Raw genomic sequence first — 26,680 nt, 5'->3', positions numbered from 1 at the left:
CTCGTGGTAGTGTTCCCCTATCGCCCTATGTTCCATAGACACCTCCTAGAGGGTGAGCGAGTCAGTATAGCCTGACCTTTCTCTATATATATATATATATATATATATAATATATATAAATTTCTTATATGCATGTGTGTGTGTGTGTATGTATGTATGTATAAATACAATATATGTATGTAGTTGTACATGCACGCACCAATGCCTTTGAGCCATGTAGATTGTGAATTGCTGTTCTCTCTTTGAAGAGACCAAGAATAAAGCTGTTAACAGTAAAATCACAAAGTGAGGTTGTATGTGGTGACATACCGGAGGATCCAAATGGCATACGCTTCATGAAACATAACCTGTCCGTCCAAGTCACAAAAGGCAGGTGATCCTGGGAACATTTGGGCATACTTTAGGCATACATATATATGATTAATGGGGCTTTGATAGAAAAAGTAAGAGGAGAGCAGAGCTGCAGTTGTGTAATGTCTGTATAACTTAAAACTCTCATGTTCCCATTGTTTTAAAACCAATTTTTAAAATTGCACAATATGCCAGGACCTGTCTGAATAATGATGTAAGACAACTTTTCATGTTTCAGAGGTTGAATTTTTGAATTTTTTGTTTTTGTTTTTGAAGGGTGAAGGAGAACTAGTAAATATCAGTAAATTATATTTGGCAAACCAATAGTTTCCACAGAAATTTAGTTAGATATTTGAGGGGTCCAGACTAGAGTTCATTCATTTAAAACAATTAGTAAAGGACTAAACATCTGAAAGATATAACATTTTTGAAATAACTGAATATGGTGAAAGTGTAAGGGCATTAAAAATGTTTTGGCAAAATTGATGTACTATGTATGACATTTTAATTTCCAGTATATTATAACCAAATCCCAATAGATAGATCTTCTCTCTTAAAGCAGCCTCCCCTTTAAGAAACAGATACTACTACTGTTTGTTGGTTACTAACATGGCATCATGGTAGAAATAATGAGCAAATCTGGAACTCTTAATACAAAATAAAGAAAACTATGATGGTAAAAGAAACACTTGTTTCCGGGCTTAAGAAGCTATCATTGATTTTTTTCAAGGGTTTGATATATGTTAGATTTGATATATTCAGTCTGGGCAGAAATTGAATTTGTATTAGCAGTATATGTATTAAAACTCATTTCCATGTTATGTGATTATAATTGGATTATTACAAAGATTTTCATAGGGTATATTACAGTAAATAAGTAAGTGATGAGCCAGTTTAGGTAGTCAGTTGAATCTTTGGAAAGTGACTTGCAAGCATTGCCTTAGGATGGTGTTGATAGATATGGCATCTTTTAAGAGAACATTGTATATTTTCCATTTGTGTGAAGTGGTGCATTGGATTTATATAACAGGAACCCATGTTGGGCAGTAATGATGGGTTATTACAGAAACTTATGTAGTGTAGTACACATATTCAAGAGAATGTTTACAACCCCTTCAGGAGTAAGTTTTATTTTTTCTAAACAATTTAGAATTGTCCCAAGGGCGTCTGGTAATCGACTTGGACAATAGGTTTTTTGTAACAATGACTACTTTTATCTTTGTAATGGTTTTGTTGTAAGACCATATGAAAAAGTTATTTCTTTCCTTGTCACAGAGGATCTTGAGGAAAATGCAGCACTTCATAAGTGGAGTTCACTTGAGTTGCTGCCCCATGATGGAGATGCTCATGCTTCTGTTTCAGAAGCAGGAAATGAAGGTTAGTAAAGATTTTGACACTATACGTTCTAAACAACTTCCCCCATACAAAAACTCAATTGCTTTCTGCTTCTTGCTTTCTATCCATTTCCCCGAGACCTTTTCTGTATGCAGCTGTCTAACTGAAATTCAGTTTTACACTATGCCCGTTTTCACCTGGTTTTGTGATCATAGCAAACTACCTACTACTTAAAAAACAGTAATGATAACTTCATTTTAATCCCAGTACTTTGTAAATGGCGTACACTTTGATCTGAATATGCACTCAATTATTAATTCATTTTTTGAAGGAGAAGAAATATCTAGGTACAGTAGTATTTAAATTTTACTGTGATGCATTAAAATCAGGACCTTGTTATTATTTTCTTACATTATTGTGTAAGCCTAAGTGGCACAGCTTGGTACTGCCTTTAACTGCAAATTCTTACTGTCTTAAGAGATGAAGTAAGTGGGATTAGGTTTGTTGACTTACTTAGCATAGCCTAAGTAGTTGAGTTCATAGCCTAGTCTAGCTAGTTTGAACCTACTTTTACCAACTTAGCCTAGTCTAAGTGGTTGAGTTCCTAGCCTCCTAAGTGGTTGAGTTCTTAGCCTAGCCTAAGTGGTTGAGTTCTTAGCCTAGCCTAAGTGGTTGAGTTTTTAGCCTAGCCTAAGTGGTTGAATTCTTAGCTTAGCCTAATCGGTTGAGTTCTAGGCCTACCCTAGCTAGTTAGAATGCATTGATAGAGAGGGGAGAGATTGGACAGATAAATGACGATTGGGATGCTTTTTTTGGGCGCTTGATGGGCCCTGGATGGTTTCCGAATGTATAAAAACTGATAAAACGTATGAAAACGGAGGTTTGACTGTAATAAGCTTTTTATTAAAGCCTATTTGACATAACATAAATTCATGTAGCCTAGTAAATTAGCATGTAAAGACTGTCAGCCCATATAACCATGGTTAAGTCTGAATTTTCCCGACTACTAATACTACAATGTACATAGTATCCTGAGGCTTAGCCCTGGGCCTGCTGTAGTTGTAAGTGTTAATGAAGTATTATAATGTTATTTACATTGTCATCAATAAGTTCTCAAACCTCCTTGTATGCAGAGGACTCGGCTGAATTTGATCTGCTAGAACACTTAAAGGTAGTGGCTATACAGTGGATCCCCTGTATTTGCGTTTTCCGGATTCGGGGACTCACGCATTCGCAGATTTCTCTTTTGAACATTTCCCCGTATTATTTGCTGGAAATTCGCTTATTCGTGGTATTTTCCTATGAGAAATATCCACAAATTCCTGTTTTTTTTTTTATCAGTTTCATATAAAATGCCCTTTTTGTGATAGAACTATTAAAAAAACCAGGTATAAAATTTTTTATTGGGTTTTTCTTGAGTTTTAACTACCAAAATAGGAGGTTTTAAGCTTTTTTATAGGGGTTCCAACTATCCGCGGGTTCTAACTATTCACGGGGGTGTCTGGTACGCATCCCCCCGTGAATACAGGGGGACCACTGTACTCCAATTTTACCATTATCATTTTTACCCTCTACTTCAAAGTTATACTACATTGTAGCTTTAAAGGTAAACTTTACTGACTAGCTAGCCTACAAGTAAACTTTACCAACTATCCAGTCGACCAGGGTTGACCATCAAGTAAATGATATCCTACCATAGCCTAACCTTAGCTTAGCAAATGTAGCCTAATTTGGCATAACCATAAGGAATGCTGATTTTTCTATCTGTCCCCCTCCACAGACTATGAAATACAACTCAGTCGTGACTAACTATGAAAGCCTAAGTTATTCTTACAGGCTAGCATAATGTAGACTGTATGTACAATGTAAATAAATACTATGTTGAATTACTGGCCAGTATAATTGTGGCATGTTACATAGCTTCATATATGGTTAGTATATGTCTGCAGACTGCAGCACATAGTAATTATTATTAAAATAAATGAATATTTTGTCATGGTATTTCTCTAACAATACATATTCATGTGCCTTTCTATTAGATTCATTATTAACTTTTGTTTTATTTTTCAATAAATTTTTAATGGGCCCCTCTACTCATAATAGAAGTCTTTCCAGAATTATTTGATTTTTATTTATCTAACATCTCAAAGGCTTAAGTCCTCTACTTTAGAATGCTCATTTCTAAGAGGAATGATCAGGTGTACTGAACCTCCAATTGGTTCAGGAGGTTTGGAGGTTCAGCACACTTAGTTCTTATCATCTGGTGGTCTTAGGGTCTACAAACTAAACTCAGTCCCTAACCTTGAGGGTTGAAATCACACTGGGGGGTGGGGGGAAGATTTGTTTTTACCATTAATCTCCTTTTAGAATGCAAGGCTTTCAGTGAATAACGCATCCAAAATATCAGAAACTAGAATAGTTGAGTGGTTATTGTAGCTACGTACTATAGTTTGTAAATAATTTATTTTGTTAAGGGTTATCTTATTGTTTACTTTTTTATATTACAGACAGTATCTTTTCGCAAACCTTCATGTCACGGGTAGCGGCCGAGCGCCATAGTCGTGTATTAGGGCGTAGCATGGAAGCTTCTGCTCCATCTTCCCCGTCCCACTCCCCGTCCCACCAACCTGGCCCTTGTTCAACTACGGTCCTTCTCTTGGTGATTCATGCTGGTTCCGTCCTTGACCCTAATCCAGGTAAGAATTTACAGATGCATGTGATTTTTTTGTATGCTCTGCATATCATTATAAATGGTGATTCCTTTGAAGGGGAACGGATCCTGTCTCTCATTTATTCTTGTTTCAGCATTGGGCCTGTTTTCATTTTCTGGTAACTCACTGAATGTTGTTAAGGATTTTCACCTATGGGTCAGCTCCCCGTATTTAGGGGATTTTGATGAGGAAAAGGCTAATTGGAGGGGTTGCTGTGGTAGTGTTTAACACTCGCCCCAGGTTTATACCGACACCTTTTATTTATAGGTGAGCGAGTCAGAGAGTTCTGACATGTCCAATTTAGCAGTTCTCTGGTATTATAGCAATATTTTACAAGAAATAACGCTAAACGGACTTATTTCACTGGGCGACACGGCTTCCTTGCCCAGAAATAGATTTTTCCTACGTCAAAATCCCTTTTAAAAGTCAAATGAGCTTACTAATATCAGAAGAAATGGTTCAGAATTAAGGAACGAGATATTTTTTTAAGATTTTAAGTCTTCATAATTGCAGTTTTCTAAAATGTTGAATATTGAAATATATTACATTCATATAAACTTTCAAAGGTATGTACTAGAATAAAACAATTGGTTTCATAAAAAAATCTTAACTTGTAATTCAGTTCCATGGTGGTATTATATACATTTTCTAAGATTAAAATGTATGCATTACATATATATCTAGTTACTATAGTGACACAGATTAGAATTGAGATAGCAGTAAGTTAGTGTTACACTACCTCTTTGTACAGAAACATTTTTTGGGGGGCTGTATTTACATTTAGGTGGCATTTGATTTGGAATTCAGTATATTTTACTGTATGTATTACTGCTATGAAAGATGCATACATTTATTAAGTATACTAGGTGAAAACCCCCAAGAGAAAGAACTTTTGAATTGTATGAATAATTATCATCATTAGCAATGCTTTTAAGTCAGGTTTTTATTTTTCAAGTTCAGATGAATTTTCTCCACTCTTTTCTGTGTCAGGCCATCTCAGTCTTCATCTGTGTTTTTCCTAATGATCTTGACCTGTGGTTATTATCCTATTTATTCCATGTCGTAAACTGTATTTGATTTTCTTCCTCTCTTTTGTTCATAGAACCAGATCTTTTCAGTCTGAAATGTTTTTTCAGCCTGAAATCTATCTGTTTTTGAGCATGTAAAAACACCATATCACAGGTACTAATTCCCCATTTGTATAGAGGGAACTCCCATATTCACGTATTCGCAGATTTCTCTCTGGAACATATAGGTAGTACCCCCATTATTCCCGGAAAATTCACCTATTTGCAATATTTTTCTATGAGAAATATCCAAATATATTTTTTTTTATAAAAAAAATGCACTTTTTGTGGTAAAACTCTTTAAAAAAAAATCAGGTTACTATAAAACATTTTTAGTGGGGTTTTCTTGAGTTTTAACAAACAAAATATAGGCAGTTTTTAGCATTTTTATAGGTTATTCAACTACAGGCCGTCCCCGGGTTACGACAGGTTCGGCTTACGATGTTCCGAGGTTAAGGCGCTTTTCAGTTATATTCATCAGAAATTATTTCCACGGTTGCGACACATGTTCTAGGGTTACGACGCCTACAACGCTGATCTGGCAGAAGAAATATGACTCCAAAAATGCAAAATAATCAATATTTGAAGCTTTTTTTTGATGAAAATGCAATAAGAATGCAGTTTACATAGTTTTTAATGCACCAAAAGCATTAAAAGTAAGGTTTTCTTAGGATTTTTTAAGATGTTCCGGCTTATGACGCGTCTCAAGAACGGAACTCCTGTCGTAACTCAGGGACTGCCTGTATTTGTGGATTCTAGCTAGTATTTGCTTAAGGGTTTGGTATGCATCACCCCATGAAAATAAAAATATGGGGGAACACTGTACACTCTATCTAATACACTCCAGCCTTGGATCTTGAATACTTGCATTTCTTTGTCAGAACTTACCTGATATCTTTTGCTAAATTGTCCTGCGTGTTGCTACCTTTTTTTTCCGTATCAGTGCTGTGTATTATGTAGTTAAGGTAATAAAAATATTTTATCTCCTCTTAGGTTAGCTGTTTTACCATGAGACAATTACATTTAAACTTCCCAATCCTGATTCTTTCCGACACCATCAGTTACATTAATGAAAATATAACTTTCTGCTGTAAATCTCATATGTTGCATCTGGATAACCATTCTTCCATTTTGTAAGCATTTTCAGGTATTAACACAGTTATCTACATGTAGCAGCTCTTGAGTCTTCATGTCTGCGTGATGAATAGTTCAGGGTTCAGTGCTGCTGCTCTTTTGTAAACAAGATTTCTCATGAGATCTCTTAACATCCTTGTAACTTCATTATAGATTGTGTCCCTTCTGTGACATGTTGTGTGACATTAATTTGAAAATGCTTCGTAATGGGTACAAATGTAATTCATGATCTATACTTAGGACTGTAGATCAAAAGATAATTGTGAATGTTCTATTGCTTTTGTTCTATTGTTTTTGAGAAACTTTTAGAAATTGCCCAGTTCTACTTTTTTCCTTTACAGCTGAATTAGCGGCAGCTGTTTATGCTGATAAAAAAGTTCATAACACAAATGGCTGGATTTTTTTCTGTATTTGGATGCAAAAAGTGAAGTGTGAGAGTGATTTCTTCCATCCTTCAGTATAGAACATTTGGGGAACTTGCCAACTACAAAGTAAAGATATAGAATTCTTGACAGTCAGCTATGAGGGGTGAAGAGGTATATTTCATATGTACTTGTTTCTTCCCATAGATGTAACCAACAAGAGGAGTGATTTCACAACGTTTCGAGGAGCTCTTGAATCAGTTATGCGTCAACACTATCCTCAAATGGTTGGCCGTATAGCGATAAGACTTGTACCTGCACCTGCAGTCTGCTCAGATAGTCTCAATATTTTGTCTAGGTTAGTACTAATTTGAGTAACAGTTTTACCTTTTCTTGTTTTAAAACAATCAGCAGTGCTAACTATGATCAGTATTTTAATGATATGTGGGTGTGAGGGGAAAGTTTTGAAACTTTTTCTTTCACATACTGGATACTTGATGTTGATGTCCTGTGCATAAAATAAATATGAACTTAGGTAAACTTTCTAGATGGGTAAGGAGATGTAAGTTATTCAAGGTGCATAGAAATGGAATGCTGCATTTGATCAAATGATACTTGAAGCTTCTGGTAAGTGAAAATAAAGTTAGTTCCTGCTTCTTTTCATAGGCAAGCCCTGAGGCAGTTGCCAGTTGCTTGCTACAATCTTCCTCAGGGAAGTAATTTGTGCCATTATGACAAGACTGTGTGTGTTAGTGATACAGATGCATTTAACAAAAGTAAAATGGAAAGTGGCATCAGTATGATGGATGTGATTATATGTAGTGCTAGAATGTCATTGAGAAGCACTAGCCGGGAAATGTTTCAATACAGTATCCCATTTCCAAAATATGTGATTACAAATTGTTTTTATCAAGATTTAAGTAAGGTAAGTAATGAAAACATTTCTTTTCAGCTTGATATAACAGAGCTTTCCTAGTGTTTCAGTAATCATTTATTACAAAGTTCAGTGGATATATTTTACAAATATTTCAGAGATGGTAATGATGACCAATGCATATGCGTGGATGGCTCAGGTCCTTAGCCGTAACAACAGGAACTAAATAATGCTGTTGTATGAAAAATTAATTTTATTTTTAAAGAATAACTTTTATTTCACAATACATCATCACTTTATAATAAGGGAGGAAGAATCAAGCTGCTAAATCCCAAGATTGACTGAATAAGACTTGGGATTGATGTAAGTATCAGAGCCCTCCATTTTGAGTAGATGCAGTGGGATGTAGGTAACAGAAACCCTAATATGCAAAGTAACCATAGGATGTAGGAAAATGAAGTGATCTAGATTACCGAACCCAATTTCTGCTTCAGGCCAGACAGGGAATGCTATCGAAGAGAGTCTTGCACTTTCATAGAATACTCTGAAAAATTATGCTGGAGAAAGGAGATAATTTATTCCTAAGTGAGATAAATTGGTATAACCTGGGAATCTGAATGAAAGAGAAACCATAACAGATACAATTAGATAAAATGAGCATTGATGTATCTACAGAATGGGAAACCTAACTAGTCTGAAGTAAGGATTACTAATCAAACTGCTGCCATATTAGAAGGTATAGGAACTTGTGTAAGGATCATTGCCCCACTTTTAGGCTTGTCGACATCCATTTGCATACACATGATTGAAGTTGAAAGAAGTCCGATGTCATGGACAAAATACAAAACATTGTCACCATTTGAAATTACAGCGTGAAAAAATATTGATCCTGCTTCACAAAATGCCTATTTGGGTTAGAAAAGAAGGAAACATCTCCTGAATCCCAGAGATAAAAATAACCTGCTCTGGCATGGCAAATACAAGGCACGCACTAGTTGTTATTGGTCTTTGACAAAAAGATGTACAAGAGAAGACAAAATGAAATAGGAAAAATGTTTTGGCATTATTTGATATTTTAGTAGTACCATCTGAATTATTTCTTTTATCACAGTAAGATTTCATCACAGTTAGAGACAGTCTTGATTTCTGGGCTAAACCTGTGTCGCTCCGTGAAATGGTTCCTTTAGCACTCATTTCTAGGTATAAATATTGCTAAATATACCAGAGAAAAAAAGCTACTTATATGGTAATGCCAGAATATTCTGGCTCGCTCACCTTTATTTAAGGTGCCGGTATGGTATCTGGGGCGAGTGAAACCACTACCAGAGGTCTTCTGCCATTTAGTCTCTTCCTTTGTCAGTTTCCCTTTCAAACTAGACAGCATACCAGCGCCATCTACCGCCCACTACCGCTACTATTAGCGCCTCGATAGCCATTCCTTTAAATAGCGCTGTCGTGTACACTTGTGTCTTTGACTGTAACGACATTATTTTGGAATAAAATGAGATGCTATAAATGCCAGGAATCTTCGATATCTAAGTTGAGTACTGCAATGATCAATTTATGTTTGTTAGGGTAGCGAAATTAATCATAAGTATGTTTTAGTTGTATGTTACATAAACGGAGCCAAGCTTGCCCCGCTCCCGAGTTAGCCATTACATACATCGCTACCCGTATCTTTATGACGACTTCCAATTAGTCACCTATACTAATTGTAGTCGTGTTGTTATTGATTTTCCACTCACTCAAGATTTAATAAAATTTGTAGATACCCTGACGTTTTATAATAGATATCCTGACGCGAGGATGAGTTGGACCTACTTACACAAACCAAGGAGGGGAAGTAGGCCAGACGGGTTTCCTTCCATCTGGAGAGGCTTCTCCCCTTCGATTCATCGGATCGGGAGTTCAGCCTATCTCCCTCCCCTCCTCCCCTTACGTTCCATGGGTTTGCTCAAGGAGGATACCTCCTTCACCTTACCAAGGAATCCTTGAGGGAGGAGTGTAAGGCCCTTAGGGACCTTATTCTGTTCCATGAGCCTCCCTGGCCTACCTCGCCAGATCGTGATTGAAATCACATCTCGGGAAGGTTAGGCTAGCTGCTCAAGAGCCACCCTGGCTGTCCTGATCAGATCGTTCCGATTGAGAGAAGGTTAAGCTAAGCCGCTCTTTAAACAGAATTATATACTTATCCTTTTTATCCTTTCCCCTCTCGCACCAGGGCTATTGTATAGTGTTTATTATCATATAAATTGTTGTATCGTATTATTGTAATCAGTGGGCAGCCCCCGTGATCGATTGGATCCACTTCTGACCGCGAGGTGTTCCACCTGGCCGGTCGTAATGTCCAATTGATCGCGTGTGAGCCACCCCTCTAGACGCCCTCCCTCCCCCCTTTTACCTTGAAGGGATGACATAACTCGCTCGCCCTACTTCAGGTAGCCGTCCGAGTCCTATCCCCTCTTGCAGAGGGGGTGAGAGGGAGTGGTTATAGTCAGAAGGGGTACTCCTCGCCTTACGTAGTAGGAGTAGTACAATGGTACCTACCCCGATGAGCCCGGGTAATTTCCCGGCTCGTTAGGATGGTATTAGCCACGTACTCTCTTCTCACCTTCCTATCCCTACTTCCCTACGTCCTCTATCCGTCTGCCTCGGCGGATCCGGGTCCCAGCGGACATCGTTAGTTATGCATATAACAAACACGATTCCTTTACGATCAGATTCAGGCCTAGGTTTTACCTACTACCCTGTTTCGATCCCTAAGCTGGACCCGGGGGATAGAGAGATAGCATTGAAAGGGAACTGGGACCGGAAAGAGAATTTTGCCTTTCCTATCCTCAGTCCTCCATACATTATCGATCCTCCCGCCTCGGCGGGCCCGGGTTACAGCGGAGATCATTCAGTTATGAATATAACAACACGATCTCCCTTACGATCGGATTCAGGCCTAGGTTTTACCTATTCCCCTGTTTCGATTCCTTAGGAGAGAGAGAGATAGTGTTGAAAGAGAACTGGGACAGGAAGGAGCATAGATTCTGTGCTCTGGTTCAAAATTCATTTAATTAGTTTATTTCAATTGTTTTAAAATATGCTTTATGTTTTCGATCTGTGTACTATGCCGGGTAGTCGACCCCGGTAGGTAACCTAGAATCGAGGCATTTGTTTATCCTTACCTAGCCTCTCTCCCCCGCCTTCATTTATACCCCGGCACCCCACCCCGGTGGCGGTGGCCAGGAGCTAGCAGAGGCATTCTTAGTTACTAAGAAAACCTCTCCGATGCCGGCAAATTCGGGCCAAGTCTAACTTTCCCCAGTTTTGTTGCTATTAAGCTTTGTATATAATATATATAGATATATTATTACAAGACTTTGAGGTGAATGCATGGTGGGGTCGGAGCTGTTGGGAAAGGATAATATAAATACCTTACATAATGCATGCCGCCGCAATTTATTACGGCGATGACAATACAGAATGCAGGTCCCACCGGAGTGACCTCCAGCGGACCTATATGTAGTGATACTCCGGTATCGATTCTAATACTATTACATACTCCGCCAGATACATATCCGCCGAGTCCATACAAAGGTACTTATGTATCATTTTGTAATTACAGATGGTACGCTGTCAGAAGACAACCTGCACTGCAACCCTGCCGCAGCAGGGCAGACAGGAAGTATACCGCACTCACACAGGCTGTGCGGTCCAATGAACGACTTGTCGGTCTGGCAACCAGTTGACAGGGAAGTCTGTTACAATCTGCCTTTGGAACTTCACTATCGAGACGGTAAGTACCAATTCATTGAATGTTTAGTTCACTGAATAAGATATTGTAAATAATTGGAGAGGTATTGAGATAGATATCAATGTTTAGAATACTTTTAAAAGAGGATACTTTTTAAAAGTAACTATCTCTTTCAGAAACTCCCTTATCTACCCAAATGCGGAAGTATCAGCAACGGTACCAGTAGATTTGGCAGCCCCGATCATAGCCAAGATCCACAGCAATCAACCTGGACCACAAACCAATGAAGGCCGATATCCAGGACGAATGTAGGCTATATGAAGCTTTTGGTAAACGGGCAAAAGGATTACCTTTTAGCTCGTCTCATTCTTCTTCTTCATTTTAGAGTTTACCTAAAGACCTACGACTTCGAGGGATAAGCCGGGGTAGGTAGTCCCTAAGGTAAGCTGAAATAGTCACTCATAGGTCTATTACAGTCCCTTACTAAACATTTCATACTGAAGGCTATTTGGGAAAGTCGTTCTAGTTCGTCATCAGCCACCAAACTGGTGACGAACACAACAAAATCTGCCACACACACAGGCAGGCATCGAACACAAAGGCATTTAAACCCAGATCCCAGGATCCTGGGTTTAACCCAACTTGTTTTCCAGCTTGCTGAGGCAGGAGATGGGTATCCTGACTCAGCCCAATTCTAAATAACTTCACAACTCAGCTGTTCTCGAACATGTAAACGTCAGGTCAGCCTATTCAGTCATTAGTGGAAGGACTGAAGATCTAGGAGACCTCGAAGTAAGGAGCCCCCCAACCCAGAAAGCCACAACTATTCCGGGCAGTACCAGACACATCCAATTGTGTCCCTTCAAATCAGTAATCCTTGGTGGCTACCAGCACAGGCCCTCTTCTCAGAGGGCATGCTGACGATTGAGGGCAGGGAAAGGAACCCGGCCAATAGAGGACTTCGAGTTCCTTTCACCGGGTCTCCAATTCCCTTGTTCAGGCTATGCACGTCTGATTGAGAACGCACTGATCTGTGAAGACAAAACGCCTAAGGAAATGGTCATCTTCCCCAGAGACCAAGCTCAATCAGCCTGGGTTCAAACCCTGGCAGATTGGGAATGCACAAAGTACCAAACTGACATGCCACAATAATCCCTTCACGATTTTTGTGGTGCTAGACGACACGTCCATTCAGTGTACCTCTAAAGTAGTAGAGATTACACTTAAGGCAACAGCAATGGACAAATCTATACAATATCAGAGAGACGGATTTACCATCTGTGGTCTCTCTGGGAGGAATGAAGTGCGGGGTAGACGCCCCGGCGACTTTCTTCGTAGGCATATTGAACTAAAATTGTGCTACGACGCTCTTCAGCAAGCTTTTACCCAGACTCCCAGAAGCACTGGTAAAGGTGAAGTATGAAGCCAGAAGTCGCTTGACTAGGTCTATCAATTCCGCCACTATAGCGGAAATGACAACCTCTGTCTATACAGACGAACCACGGTTCAAGATCCGGACAAGTCATTGCTTCACACCTTATGGTGCGATGTATATGACCTTGCAATAGCCAGGAAGAACTGCAGAAAGCACGTCTTGGCCGATGCGTCTATTCACCATGAACCTAATAGACTCATCAAAGCTTAGGTCTGGGAGCAAACTTGTTCCCTGAGACTGTAATGAACATAATCCGGGGCGAAGCAGCTAAGGTCAACCAGAGCTTGCGAGTTTGCTTGGGCTTGATCCCCAAGAGGAGATATGAATCCTCGGGAACACAGCCCACTGGCATGAAGGGAGCAAAGGGGTTCTAGTCTTCCTAGACGACGTAACCTCAAACATTGATACAAGCTGTTCCAGTAGGCCAGTTAGGTCAACCATCCACCTCAAATGGTCAGCCACAACAGTCCGTGCTGCTGTAGAAACAGCCCTCTCAGCAGCACCAAAGCCCGGCTTCTTTACCTCTTCCCCGGCCATAAGGCCTTCGATAAGAACCAGGTGTATGTCACGGATACAACAGGTTCACAAGAGATAGCCGAGTCAGAGCAACTTTCCGGAGAGCTGGCGGAAGAACTTCCGGCAAGGAACAGACTTCACAGGAAGCCTGCGCAACTGACTTTCAACGAACCAGTGAGACTCCTCAGGTAGGAGGAAAGCGGTGCTTATTCAAGAACCGCTAGGAATCAGCACTTGGTTGAACAGCATAGTATCAAGAGGTCGGTGTGGAGTAGGGAGAAGGGCCCTCCTCCATCAACCGAAATTTATCAACATCCAAATGCCGGATGAGATAAAGGACACCTAAGACTTTCTGTAGAAGAAAGTAATTACATGTGCAAATATTTAGAATTTCAGGGACGCTTCTCCAGCAAGTCCTTAAAGATTCAGTCGAACAATGGGTAATATTAGACTTGTCTCATTGAAACTCACATACTCAACACGACAAGTTCCATATGCTAACTGTTTTCGCAGGTACGGACCTTACCTCCCAGTGGGGCCGTCACAATACCCATAATCTTATAGATACTTACTATCCTGTTCCGGTAGCAAGTCACTTCCGCCTTTTCCTAGGCTTTCGCCTTTTTCTAGACTTCAGATTAGGCAATAGGCTTACGCCTTCAAGTAAGGCTATTTGGGCTTATCAGAGCGCCCAGAATATTTACAAGATAGCGGAAACAGTAGTGCAACAACTGAGAACCCAAGAGATGAGCCTAGTAATCTCCCAGACGACTGGCTCATCTGAACTATAAACATCAAGGAATGTCTCAAGGCAACCATAAGTGATAATTTCTGGAATTCCTAGGATTCCAAATCACAAAGAATCCCTACACACTCCGACACCACGGTTTCAGTGTTTAGTAAACAATGGGACCTCAAATCACACAACTTTTGATCCCACCGGGGAAAAAAGAAAGGAAATAGCAAGGCTGCGAGACACTTCCTCAAGGCAGACAAGCATCCCGCAGGAACCAGAAAGAGTTCTAGGTTCACTCCAATTTGCTTCAGTAACAGGGACTCTACTAAATGCCAACGGAAGACTATATTCTGGGTTTGGCAGAGTAGAGCGACAGGGAATTACAAGACAGAGTTCCCGCATCCCGCACAATTTACAGAGACTCCGTTCATGGACAGAGGTCAAGAATCTGACAAAATCATCACCGGTATGGTTCCCTCCGCCAAGTTTAGTGGTCCATATGGATGCTTCACTAAACGTTTTGGGAGACTACCCCCAATAAGGGAACGCTCAGGACACTTGGTTCCTGACGCCCTGCTAGCTTCATAACAGTGTTTGGAAGCCATGACATTATTCTATTCTTAGTAACTCTCCTTAGAGAGCAGCTTTCAGCCAAGCCACATAATCGGGTCATGATAACAATCTTTTCATTGACAACAAGAAACAGTGGCATCTGTCAGCAACTCACTTGGCAGGATCAAGAACCTAGTGGCAGATGCACTGTCAAGGACAACTCCGCTACAGTCGGAATAGTCCTTAGACAACAGGTCATTTAGATGGATCAACCAACAGAATCCAGATCTCCTAGTAGAATTATTGCCACAGAATCCAACCACAAATTACAATATTTCATGTGCCCTCAATATGGACCCCATGGCCCAGGCCACAAATACCAAATACCAGATAGGTTGGAACATCTGGCAGAGGATTTAATTTTTCCCTCCAATAAATCTACTAAGGCAAGTTCTAGGTTAACTCCCATCCTGCTAAAGACGGATTGGGTTGTTAACCCCCAACGGACTCAAGAGCAATTGTGACCCGCAACTAGGGGAATTGTGACTCCGCCTCAGACGGACCCCCAACCCCAGACTGGCACGATTAGTATAACACAGCGGACGCTTCCTCAAGGATTCGGAGGGTCCTAACTTTATGGAATTCATGAATTTCACGGCACAAGAAGATGCCAATATGGACCCTATTAACACTTTGTTCTTAGAATCAGACAACGGAAGTCTACGGGGAGGTCCGCAACCATGCAGAAACGTTTCAGCAATTATCACGAGATTTGACAGTCCTGACGAATCTCTCCCCTAGTTCCTACGACTCCCTTTTATAAGCAGTACGATTCTACAGTAACAAGCTAGCCTTTTTCCTAAAAAGACAATAGTTATGATGATGAATATGAACCTGGCTGTTGCGTTCCTTAGGACCCTGTTTAGAAAGAGCCTACCAGCTAGGGTTATTACCACGACCAAATCTGCTTCAAGGAACTTCTCCAGTTTGGTTCCACATTAACAGATTCATAATTTCATCGATTCCGAGAACTTGTGCTAGCTAGAACAAAATCATATTGATTTTCTTCCATCCAGAGAAGTTCTAGTATCTCCAGATAGAATTCTTGGCTAAAATGAGGATCCTCAGAGTAGGTGGAGCCCCTAGAAGATTGCCCCACTTCCACAGGATCTACCCCTATGTCCAGTCAGAACTTGAGATCAATTTTAGACAGAACTTCAAATAAAACTTCAGGTCCTTTATTCATTCGAGAGATGGTGGAACAGTCTCATTTAAGTGGTTAAAATAACAATTCTATAATTTTAGATAGGCAAACAGGAATCACTTCCACATGTACATGGTGTCCGAGCAGTAGCTCCCTTAATAAGTCACTTCCACCACATGAACTTTGATTACCTTAAAGAAGTATATAAGATGGAATTCAAGTATTTAATCACCACTACCCTAAATCCTTGGAATCCCTTAAATAATTCAGCAGTGGCAGAGGGGGGAATATTGTTTCCCCTAACACAGCCTAGTCATGTTGACATACCTAGTCGTAAAGACCTTGTCCTACTTTAGCTCTTTTTCTCTCCTAACTGCCTCGCTTAGTCTCTAGCCATCATCTCGGGGTTTTTCACTTGGATTGCATAATTGAACCATTCTTGTACTGGTAATATTTAACTACTAATCATATACATGTTAAATATATAGTATTACTTGTTGTCATAGTAATCACACAGGCCTTACCAATAATTATTGCCGGTAATAGTATATACTTACTGAAGTAAGGACCTAGACTTAAGATATTGTTAAAATCTGTCTAGATTTAAGCAATTTATTAAATAGGGTAGAATTATCTTAGTTAGTTTCTCCCTTCCAGTAGTCTTATAGAGTATATCCAAGCTTGTGGGAACAATTCTCTGTTACTATTTCACGGAGCGACACAGGTTCAGCCCAGAAAAGGGATTTTGACAAAGGAAAAATCTATTTCTGGGCGAATGACCTGTGTCGCCCAGTGAACCCACCCCTTCCTTCCTCACCCTATACCCCAAAGCTTGGGTGCTATTTTCAGGAATGGCTATCGAGGCGCTAGTAGTAGCGGTAGTGGGCGGTAGATGGCGCTGGTATGGTGCCTAGTTTGAAAGGGAAATTGACAAAGGAAGAGACTAATGGCAGAAGACCTCTGGTAGTGGTTTCACTCGCCCCAGATACCATACCGACACCTTAAATAAAGGTGAGCGAGCCAGAATATTCTGGCATTACCATATAGCTTTTTTCTCTGGTATACTTAGCAATATTTATACCTAGAAATGAGTGCTAAAGGAACCATTTCACTGGGAGACACAGGTCATTCGCCCAGAAATAGATTTTTCCTTTGTCAAAATCCCTTTTTTGTCACGCAGGCTGTTTAACATCTGAGCCAAACTGGAACATAATCTTTTAACAGGAAAGTGACAGGTGCATTAACCCTTAACTGACATTAACATGTTGATAGTGAAATGTGTTAAATGAGCGTTTCTTTGGGGAGATTAAGAGTAGTAATTTGTTTTTACAAACATGTTGTTGCCCGTGTTGATACCTATGTGATTTTTAAAACTGTCTTTTATTTTTTCGTGCAGCCTCAGCCCTTACGGCTTAGATTCTTCTCCTGTTTGTGGTGAAGTGTCAGGCGGTGACAATATACCAGTAGGTGCAGTTCCGCTCATGGCCACAACTATACCTGAATATGAGGAAGCCGTAGTACGCACCTTGAATGCGACCAATGCTGCTTATCATGAATTTCTGAAGTCTGAAGAAGGGGAAGGATTTACTGGACAAGTTGGTATCATTGGTAAGTCACAGTGACAGTATCATGGTATAATTTATTTTTTACACAAGTAGTCTAGATGTTTTTCATAGTAAGATTTAGGCAATTACAATCTTGGGAATTTTTTTTAAGTGAAAAGTATACAAATTATAATTCATGTATTGTTGTTTTCCATTTTTACTCTTCTTCTCTTTCATCTCTCTCTCTCTCTCTCTCTCTCTCTCTCTCTCTCTCTAACTTATTTGAATTATATTACTGTAAAGTTTTTGATGATACAGCACCTTGTACAATATTTAAAATAATATTCAGTGATTATTTTAATTTTATTTTCCAGTAAAAGCAGACTGGAAAATAAAATTAAAATAATTAGAAAATATTTTAAATATTGTATAACATGCTTTATCAAAAAAATTTTTACAGTAATATCATTTCAAATACATCTTATTTTACTCTGAGAGAGAGAGAGAGAGAGAGAGAGAGAGAAGAGAGAGAGAGAGAGAGAGAGAATCATCACCTATTATGCTCAGTCCAGGGCCTAACCTGGCTTGAGCTTAATAGATACATAACTGCATTATAAGTAGGAATTTGTTACTTTAGGTATTAAGAATGTCCTAATAATATGCTCGTGATAGAGAGTTTTTCCCTAATATTGATGATTTGAACATTTAGTGCAATAAGGTTTCCCAATTACAATGAGTTTTACCATTGTTTCTTCCAGGTGACAGTATTGGTGGAATTTTAGCATATGATGTTCTCTGTAGAGCCCATGATCAACATAAATTTGGAAGCAATAGCAACATTCCGGAGGGAGAGCCTCCTTCCCCGGGTCAGTACTGCAAGCAGAAGTCATCCCCCGGACAACCTCTACACCCATCATCTCTTTCCCCTGCATCTCCCCCCCAAGGCTCCCCAGACCCTCCTACATCTTCCTCTCCCACTATCACTGTCAGTCCAGAATCTGCTCTTAAAAGTGTTGCAGGTGATGTATTCTCGTCCTCCCCTCCTTCTCCTCAGAATCAACCTTTGTGTTCCACTTCCTCCCAGTCATCTTCTTTGAACAGAATTTCTTCTCATCCATCTTTGTCTAAGATGTTTTCTTCTCAGACTTCTCAACCTTCTTTGTCTACTAAGCTTCCCTCTCCCCAGACTCCTCAGCCAATAGCGTCTAGTAAGATTCATTCTCCTCAAACCCCTTGTCAGCCTGTTCCTCCTAGTAAGATTATGTCTCCTCAGATCCCGTGTCAACCTTCAATAACTAGTAAAATTCAGCCTACTTCAACCCCACATCCCTCAGGACCAAGTAAGATTCCATCTCCGCAATCTCCTCAACCTTCATTTTCAAGTAAAATTCAGCCACTTTCACAGCCTGCAGTGTCTAGTAAGATTCAGAGCCCATCTCAACCCTCAGTGTGTAAAAGTCAGTCCCCCTCTCACCCCTCTGTGTCTAGTAAGGCTCTAGCTCTTCAGCCCCAAGTTAGTCCCCAGAATCCACTAAGAAAGATATCTGCTCCTTTGCCAATGTCTTCAACATCAAGTCAACTTGTTAGAAAATGTTCTGCACCATGTAGCATACCCGGTATTGGTATCAATGTTTGCACCACCCTGACTCCCTCACCACCTGGTGTCACTTACACCTCTCCTCCTTCAAATCCTCAGTTATACCTAAACTACCAGTCTCAGTCCTACCACCACTCTTACCATTCCACTTTCCATCATGCCCAACATCAGGGATACAGTAACTTCCCTGATATATTGACTCATGCGCCACTGTGTGACAAAAGAGGCAAGTGTATCCCTCTCCACTGTATCAGCTTAGCATCCCCTGATGAGCACGCTGTTGAATTTGCAAGCGTTGGATGACATGTAATAATGCCTTTTTCACAACAGGCATCTCAGTCCATAAATTTTACAGAATTAGCTTCATATTCAGATACGATTTTTAAAATAGACCACACATTTTTAATGGGCTCTTTATTTTACTTGCATTATTTATTAGGTATTCAATTCATGCAAACATTTTTTACACCTGTAATGGGAAGTACATATATTAGATCAGGATTGTGGATTACTGACAGACAGAATGCAATATATAACTAGGTCATACTGTGGGCTTACACAGCATGTACAGTATAAATGCCTCCTAAATATATGCTTTGACTCATTACCAAATATATGCAGTGCTTTGTTTTAAGTAAGCAGTATACAGTACATACAGAATTTCAAAACAAAGCCACAACAAATGAACTGAAACCCCTCTGTGAGAAGTTCTCCAGGAAAAGTTATTTTGCCCTGTAAATTAATATTTTTTTTTAATGGCAAAGCAGTTTAAATTGGCTTTCAGATAGTTATGCCATGTTAATTATTCAATATTTATATAATTTAGTGGTTATGTATTGTGTCTGAACTCATCTTCTAAGAAACATTCTCCTGTGGCATAGTAAATGACAGCCTTCTTGTCAGGTACTATGTTGTTTTTCCAATTACATATCATAACACTGCTTGTAGTAATTGTTTTTTTTTATCTTGGTGCTGCAGCAGAAAAATCAATACTGTAGTTATATCCCATACTGTGATTTACATTGTTTTTATGAATATCCCACTGGATCATGATACTTTAGTGTTCATAATCATTTGTATGATAATTTTAGTCATAAGTAATTTTATAACCGTAAAAAAAAGGTACTGCTTATTGTCATGTGACAGTAAGATCATACCCTGTGACCTACCATTGTATTTTGGCCTTTTAATATTTTCACAAATACAGTAGAGCCTCAGTTCTCGACGATAATTCGTTCCAGAAGGAGCGTCGAAATTCGATTATTTCGAGAACTGAATCAAGTTTTCCCATAAGAAATAACTGAAAATGGATTAATCCGTTCTTGACCATCAGTTATTACCTAACCTTGCCTTTTTATACAATACATTACATGTAAATTACAACTAAATAAGTTAAAAGTTAAATAAATATCATGTTAAACGTATATTTATAATTTTAAATGTGTAATATACAGTATAAAAGAAAACTACCCTGTGTCCAACTGATTGTTGACCAAGCTCCATAGGCTACCTAGGTAAATAGTAAGTAGAACGTAGTGTAGTGGGTAGGCATAAAACGTGTTGCTAACATAATAAAAGCATTGAAAAGCAAGTCTAATTATTACAGTAAATTAATAAACTATTAAAATTAAACCCAATCTATATTTATCAAAAACTTGCAAAAATTTGCCTACAGTAAGTCGGCATTTAAGGATGTAAACAAACCATAGCGCAGCCCTGGTGGTTTATATCGGGACTATGGTAGTAAAGAAACCATATCTCGCTATAAGCCTAGAAACATTTACATTCGATATTAATTTATGTAAATCTTTTACGGAGTCGACTGCAATACTGTATACAAAATCGCTTGAAAATTATCTTTCAGTAAATGTAATGTTATGATACTTTCTATTTTGTTTCATAAATGTCCTTATAAAAAAAGGTGCGTCTTTACGGCAAATTGTCCAATTATCAGGGCTGGTTTCAAGCTTATTGGACTTTGACAATTATTATGGTACTGCATGGTACATATATACGTACCACATAAGTAAAAGAATCGTTCTTAATTAAGTTCTTTAATTACTATACCATTACGTACCAGCATCTCTTGAGTTTAATATCAAGCTAACCTCCTTTTTTTTTTTTTTTTTACGAGGACGCTTTTATGAAGCATACAGATTGCGTTCGTTACCGCGCACGCGTTTGCATATGTAAACTGTGTCACTACCAGACCTCATACGTAAACATTGACGTCTTTTTACAGTAGACATAAAAGAATCTTCTTAATTTCTATAATTATTTCTATACCATAGCGGCTTCTCTGATTAAGCTAAGGCTAACCTCCTCTTTACCAGCAAGCTTAACAAAGATTAAGATTGCGTTCGCTACCGAACGGCACCACGTTACGTATGTGACAGTGGTTTCACTACCAAATCTCACACGTAAACAATACGTATTTTTTACAGTAGACATAAAAGAATCTACTTAATTTCTATAATTAATGTATACCGTAGCGGATTCTGAGTTAACCTAAGGCTAACCTCTCTTTGTACCGGCACGCTTAAAAAGCTTCAGATTGCGTTGCTACCGGAACCGAACATGTTACGTATGTAACTGGTTTCACTACCAAATCTTACACGTAAACATTAACGTATTACAGTACGACATAAAAGATTCTTCTTAATTTCTTGATTACTACGCACTTAATATGGCATAGTAGCTTCTCTGATATAAACTATGACTAACTTCTTCTTTACCGGAAAGCTTAACAAAGCTTAAAGATTGCATTCGCTACTGAACCGCACATGTAACCTACGTACGTAACATTGCCTTCACTCCAAACCTAACACTTAAATACGTATTGCATTTGCTACTGAAACGCGCGTCTCAAGTGTTAGCATGGTTTTAGAATATGTCTACGTTGATACCACCGAAAAAGCAAACAAGAAATGCGCGCAAGATGTACAAGACACGACACAGTTTGAATGTTTGTAAACATTAGTTGCGACTTTAAAACAATGCTGAGTCACTGAGTGGCGTCACCCAATGTTACCAACAGTTTTGCTAAATTATGCTAGTCGGTCCAAGCAAGAATTTATGCCAAATATGGTGCAATTTTGTGCCAGAATTATGCTATTAATCTATCATTATCTCATTTCTCTAATACATTTGAGCTAAAACAACGATGTAATGGAAATTTAAAACATTTATATATTAGGTGAAATGATAAAAAGTGACGAACAGACAATATTATAACTAATAATTTGATGATGTTAGGAAACTCGTAATAAAACACCATTTTTCTTAATAGATCACATACGCAATCACTAGTACACTATTTGATATGCAATCACTATTATACTATTTGACAAATGTGTGAAGATCACACATACCAATGTGAAGAAAAACAACAAGTTTTACTTATTACTGCATCATTATCATGCCACTCAGAACCATTTTTCTTTAACAGGTCACATAAACAATTAATAAATACTTGAAAATGTGTGAAAATTACTTCAAATATAACATTTTGTTATTTACTGATATTTCCTGAAAAATTAAAACTAAAAAAAAAAGGTAAACAAACAAACCAGTCTCTACTCAAGAAGAAAAACATACGTACTTATTACTTGATCATTATCATGCCACTGAAACACTTTTTCTTTAATAGATCACATACACAATGAATAAATACTTGAAAATTGTGGTAAAATCACTTCAGACATAATTAAAATTTTGATTACTGAAAAAAATAAAAACTTAAAAAGGAAAAAAAAGTAATTCTTTACTCATGAAGAAAAAACATTATTAAACACTTTACTGATTGTTTGTCATGCCACTGTGGGTATTTATTTATATTCACAAAAATTTAACATTCCTTAGTTGGGTCAAACTTTAGCAATTAACTCATTTCTTTGTTAGTGCTGCTTTTGAGGCAATTTCACTTGAAGATACATTCACTATAGCTGTGTATGAAATTGAGGAATTTTCTGCATTTTATTTAAACAAAATTTTTAGTGAAAATACATTCTAAAATTGTACTTAGAACCCTAAGTGTGAAAGAAATTATGCTAAGCTCCAATTCTTGGGTCAAATTATGCTAAAAAACATGAAATTATGCTACATTTGGTAGCACTGGATGACGCCAACTAGCGGCAGCTGGCGGAAACAGTTTTGTTTACAAACATCATATGGTCGGGGGTCGGAAACTGGTTTTTTGGTTGAAAACAGATACAAAGTTTATTGGAAATTTAGTGGCGAAATCCGATTATGTCGAGTTCTAATACGGTCGTGAACCGGGTCTCTACTGTACAATATATTTGGTTCCTGGAAATTTTAAGAAAACATTACTTACTGATAATTATCACGTCCTTCAAGGATCTGAAAATGATACATGGTTCTTAAGTAGGAATTTTTAATACAAAATTAGATACATTTTTCTGCTCTACCACTCTATGACTCTGTGGTTGTATTTTTTAGTTATTACTTTGACCATAGCCCTTCCACACTTCTTACCTTATGCCACTACCACCTTATTGGACATATACCATTCACCTCATGATTATTTTCTCGTTTTTTTCACAAATTGGTTTAGTCTACACAAATAGGGTTTTAAAATTATATTACTTGTCACGTTGCGAATCAAGATTCAAAAATCCCTCACTAAGGAGAATAATATGCTAGAAATTTTATTATCAAACATTGTGTTGATTCTTTGTGTTCATACAGATTACCAGTCTTGTTACATTCACTCTTGCAAACACCTGATAAGCTAACAGAATGCCTGCTAAAATGAATAAATCACTGGGTAGAAAAATAGATCAGGCTGTCTCCACAAGGGAGAGTCTGGTGTCCTAACAGATAACTGACCAGCTTTCATCATTATTCATCTTTATCAGTTTGAGATAGTGTTTTGGTTGTTGTTTGTAGTTTCAGTATGCATCTCTTGATTGCAATTTGCTTGGTTTTAAGGTTGCTGTATGTTGCAGCAACTCCTGTTGTTATTTTGGTCATAATGTTCCGTATTTGCCAGCGTATAAGCCACACTCTGGCATAAGACACATGCCTAGTTTACAAAGATATTTTTTGGAGTAAAACAATTTTAATATGTTTCATCATACATTTACTGAAAGATATTTAAAGTGATTTTGTAGGGCAAAATGTATGATTTTAGTTTAAATTTGGTGTTATGACAGTGCCTTTCTTGTTTTTCAGCCATGGGTTTGGACTGTATGAAATTTACCATAAATAAACGTTACTTTATAGGAAACCTTACCCAAACTCTTACCTTTGCTCAGGATAGCTGTATAGTTGTATACTATATATGTGTTACTGTGACAGGCCACCAGGGCAGCACTATGATTTTGTTTATATCCACTCATTGCAGAATAAATGTTTCCTAAAGGTAAAGCAGTCCTTATAGAATGTATGACATATCAGATGTAGGTAATGTATGCGTGGGAAGGAGGTACAGTGAGATGATATGAGCTTCCCATATAGGGTAAATGCCGACGTGTTGTAAACTATTTTGCGTAAGTCTGTGATAACAGACTGATCATTTGACTTGTTTTCAATAATTTATTTTTAGTAACACAATTTATTGTGATAATTAGGCTTGTTTTTCAATGATTTATTATCAGCAATAATTTTTGTGCCTACCAGTATGCTTGCTGGCCTAGCCTATGGCACTTGGTCTCCCATCTGTAATACTGCATGGCCCACATTGGACGCAGGTTACTTTTTTGATACATTTAAAAATTAAAAAGTTCATCTAATACCCAGCAAATACGGTACATCATGTTGGTTCTCTGAGTACTAGATGCAGGATTGGTAAATGTTTTGCACTTCATTACTTATAGCAGGAATTGCCAAATGAAAAGAAATTCTTTCATTTCTTGCATCACCATAAGGATTTCTGCTCGTGTGGTAGCTACAGAAGTGGGTCTTTCTTGTACCGAAATACTAAGTTAAGCCTTATTTTTACATTCAACTTTCAGGCCTGTCATATACCTGTACACAAATTGAATTCAGCATACCAATTGTTTTGACTTCCAGCTGAAGCCCATTCATCTTGGTTTTGTACTAAATTTGTTCATACCAATCCGTAACATATTCATCTACATATTGATTTCTTCCCTGGTAACAGAGCCCAGGTGTACAATCTTTTACTGATTAAGATACAAATGTTGTCACTTTGTATCCCAAGTCCTTCAGTGACTTCTATGTATGTTACAAATCAGTCTTGTGCTCATATCTATGGAGTAAACCTGTAGTTGCATTTTTCCCAGGGTTTAACTTCTGAGCCATTTGTGCCATTGTGGCTTTGTTTGAATTATTCATTTCATTTTCAGTTTGCATCATAATTCTATTTAGGCAGTTTTGCTGTAGTTTCACATAATTCTTATCCATAATTCAGTTGCATAGAGGAAAGAGGATTCAGTAGGTAATGAATAGGTTGTATAGAAAATGTGTTTTGTTCTATAAAAAGCTCAGTAATATCTAACCAGTTACTATAGGAATAATTTGATAATTTGTGTGAAATCCTATTTCTATAGTTCCAGCAAGTAGTTGCAGCAAAGTTCTTTTCTTTAATTATGAACGGGCTTTTATTAATACTTTGAGATTCCTTGGGTGTCCATAATTTGCCTGTGGTAAAGAGACAATCTGTTTAGGTTTAAGTCTCATTTTCAAGCTAAATAACTTGTACTTTCTTATCGTTTACAAATTGAAACCAAAAAACCTTTATACTCAGAATGACATATTGTTTTAAGTGAATAGAAATTTCTTTACATTTTGTGTCTTGAAAATGTAGTGGAGACAATTTTTTTTTTTTTTATAAAAAGTACTACTATGATGTATTATTACTATTTATGCCAGTTACTGCTTATAAAAATCAGAAAAATTGGAAAAATTAGGCAAAAATGTTACGAATCTCTATTTAGAACTTTAGTGATAATGTTCTATTAAGCTCTTTTACTAATTTTTTTTATGAGTTAAGGTTCCCCAGCACATGAGACATTATTCCAGTGCTGTTCGCTGTGAAAATATTTAATTCCTTTTTCTAGATGATAGAATTGATGTTAATTGATGTCATTGGAATCTCAGTGATTTAAATAAAGTAAAAGAAATGGGAAGGGTGTGTTTTTTGAAGGTTGTGGTAATAGGTTCTTAGATTAATTAAGTTACTAAAAAATTGATTAAAAGGGAATTTTTTCTTACATGTAATTCGATAAACATATTTACCTTTGGATGTGAAATATGTTTCTAAAAATTCAATCATAATTATCCGTCAGTTGTATTTGTGGTTTTTTCATTTCTTGAGTTTGTCATAAGATAGGTGACTGGTATCACATGTTTGTAGGCATGTATGGGATATTTCTAAAGCATTCAAACATTTACAGATATCTTTCTCTCTAAACAGACATTATTATAAAGGAAGAAAAATATTTTGTATGATTTTTACTCTTGCCAAATTCATTTGCTGATGGGACTGAACCAGAGGCTTTTACATGGAGACTATCCCACCTGCATTTTAGAGTCGG

At 37.9% G+C, this 26,680-nt stretch overlaps 1 protein-coding gene across 1 annotated transcript in view; it reads left to right on the top strand.

Annotated features, from left to right (window-relative positions):
* The window catches only part of LOC135224902 (protein retinal degeneration B-like), a 143,783-nt gene that overhangs the window by 15,845 nt on the left and 101,258 nt on the right, over window positions 1-26,680 (top strand). Inside the window, exons 4-8 of the mRNA XM_064264227.1 lie at window positions 1,627-1,728; window positions 4,194-4,382; window positions 7,168-7,318; window positions 17,416-17,627; window positions 18,322-18,429. Of these exons, the coding sequence (XP_064120297.1) occupies window positions 1,627-1,728; window positions 4,194-4,382; window positions 7,168-7,318; window positions 17,416-17,627; window positions 18,322-18,429 (762 nt within the window). The remainder of the gene's footprint in view (window positions 1-1,626; window positions 1,729-4,193; window positions 4,383-7,167; window positions 7,319-17,415; window positions 17,628-18,321; window positions 18,430-26,680) is intronic.

Source organism: Macrobrachium nipponense, chromosome 12 (genome assembly GCF_015104395.2).
Source record: "Macrobrachium nipponense isolate FS-2020 chromosome 12, ASM1510439v2, whole genome shotgun sequence".
Lineage (NCBI taxonomy): Eukaryota > Metazoa > Arthropoda > Malacostraca > Decapoda > Palaemonidae > Macrobrachium > Macrobrachium nipponense.
Note: the sequence above shows the minus strand (reverse complement) of the source record. Positions and strands in the feature narration are given on the sequence as shown.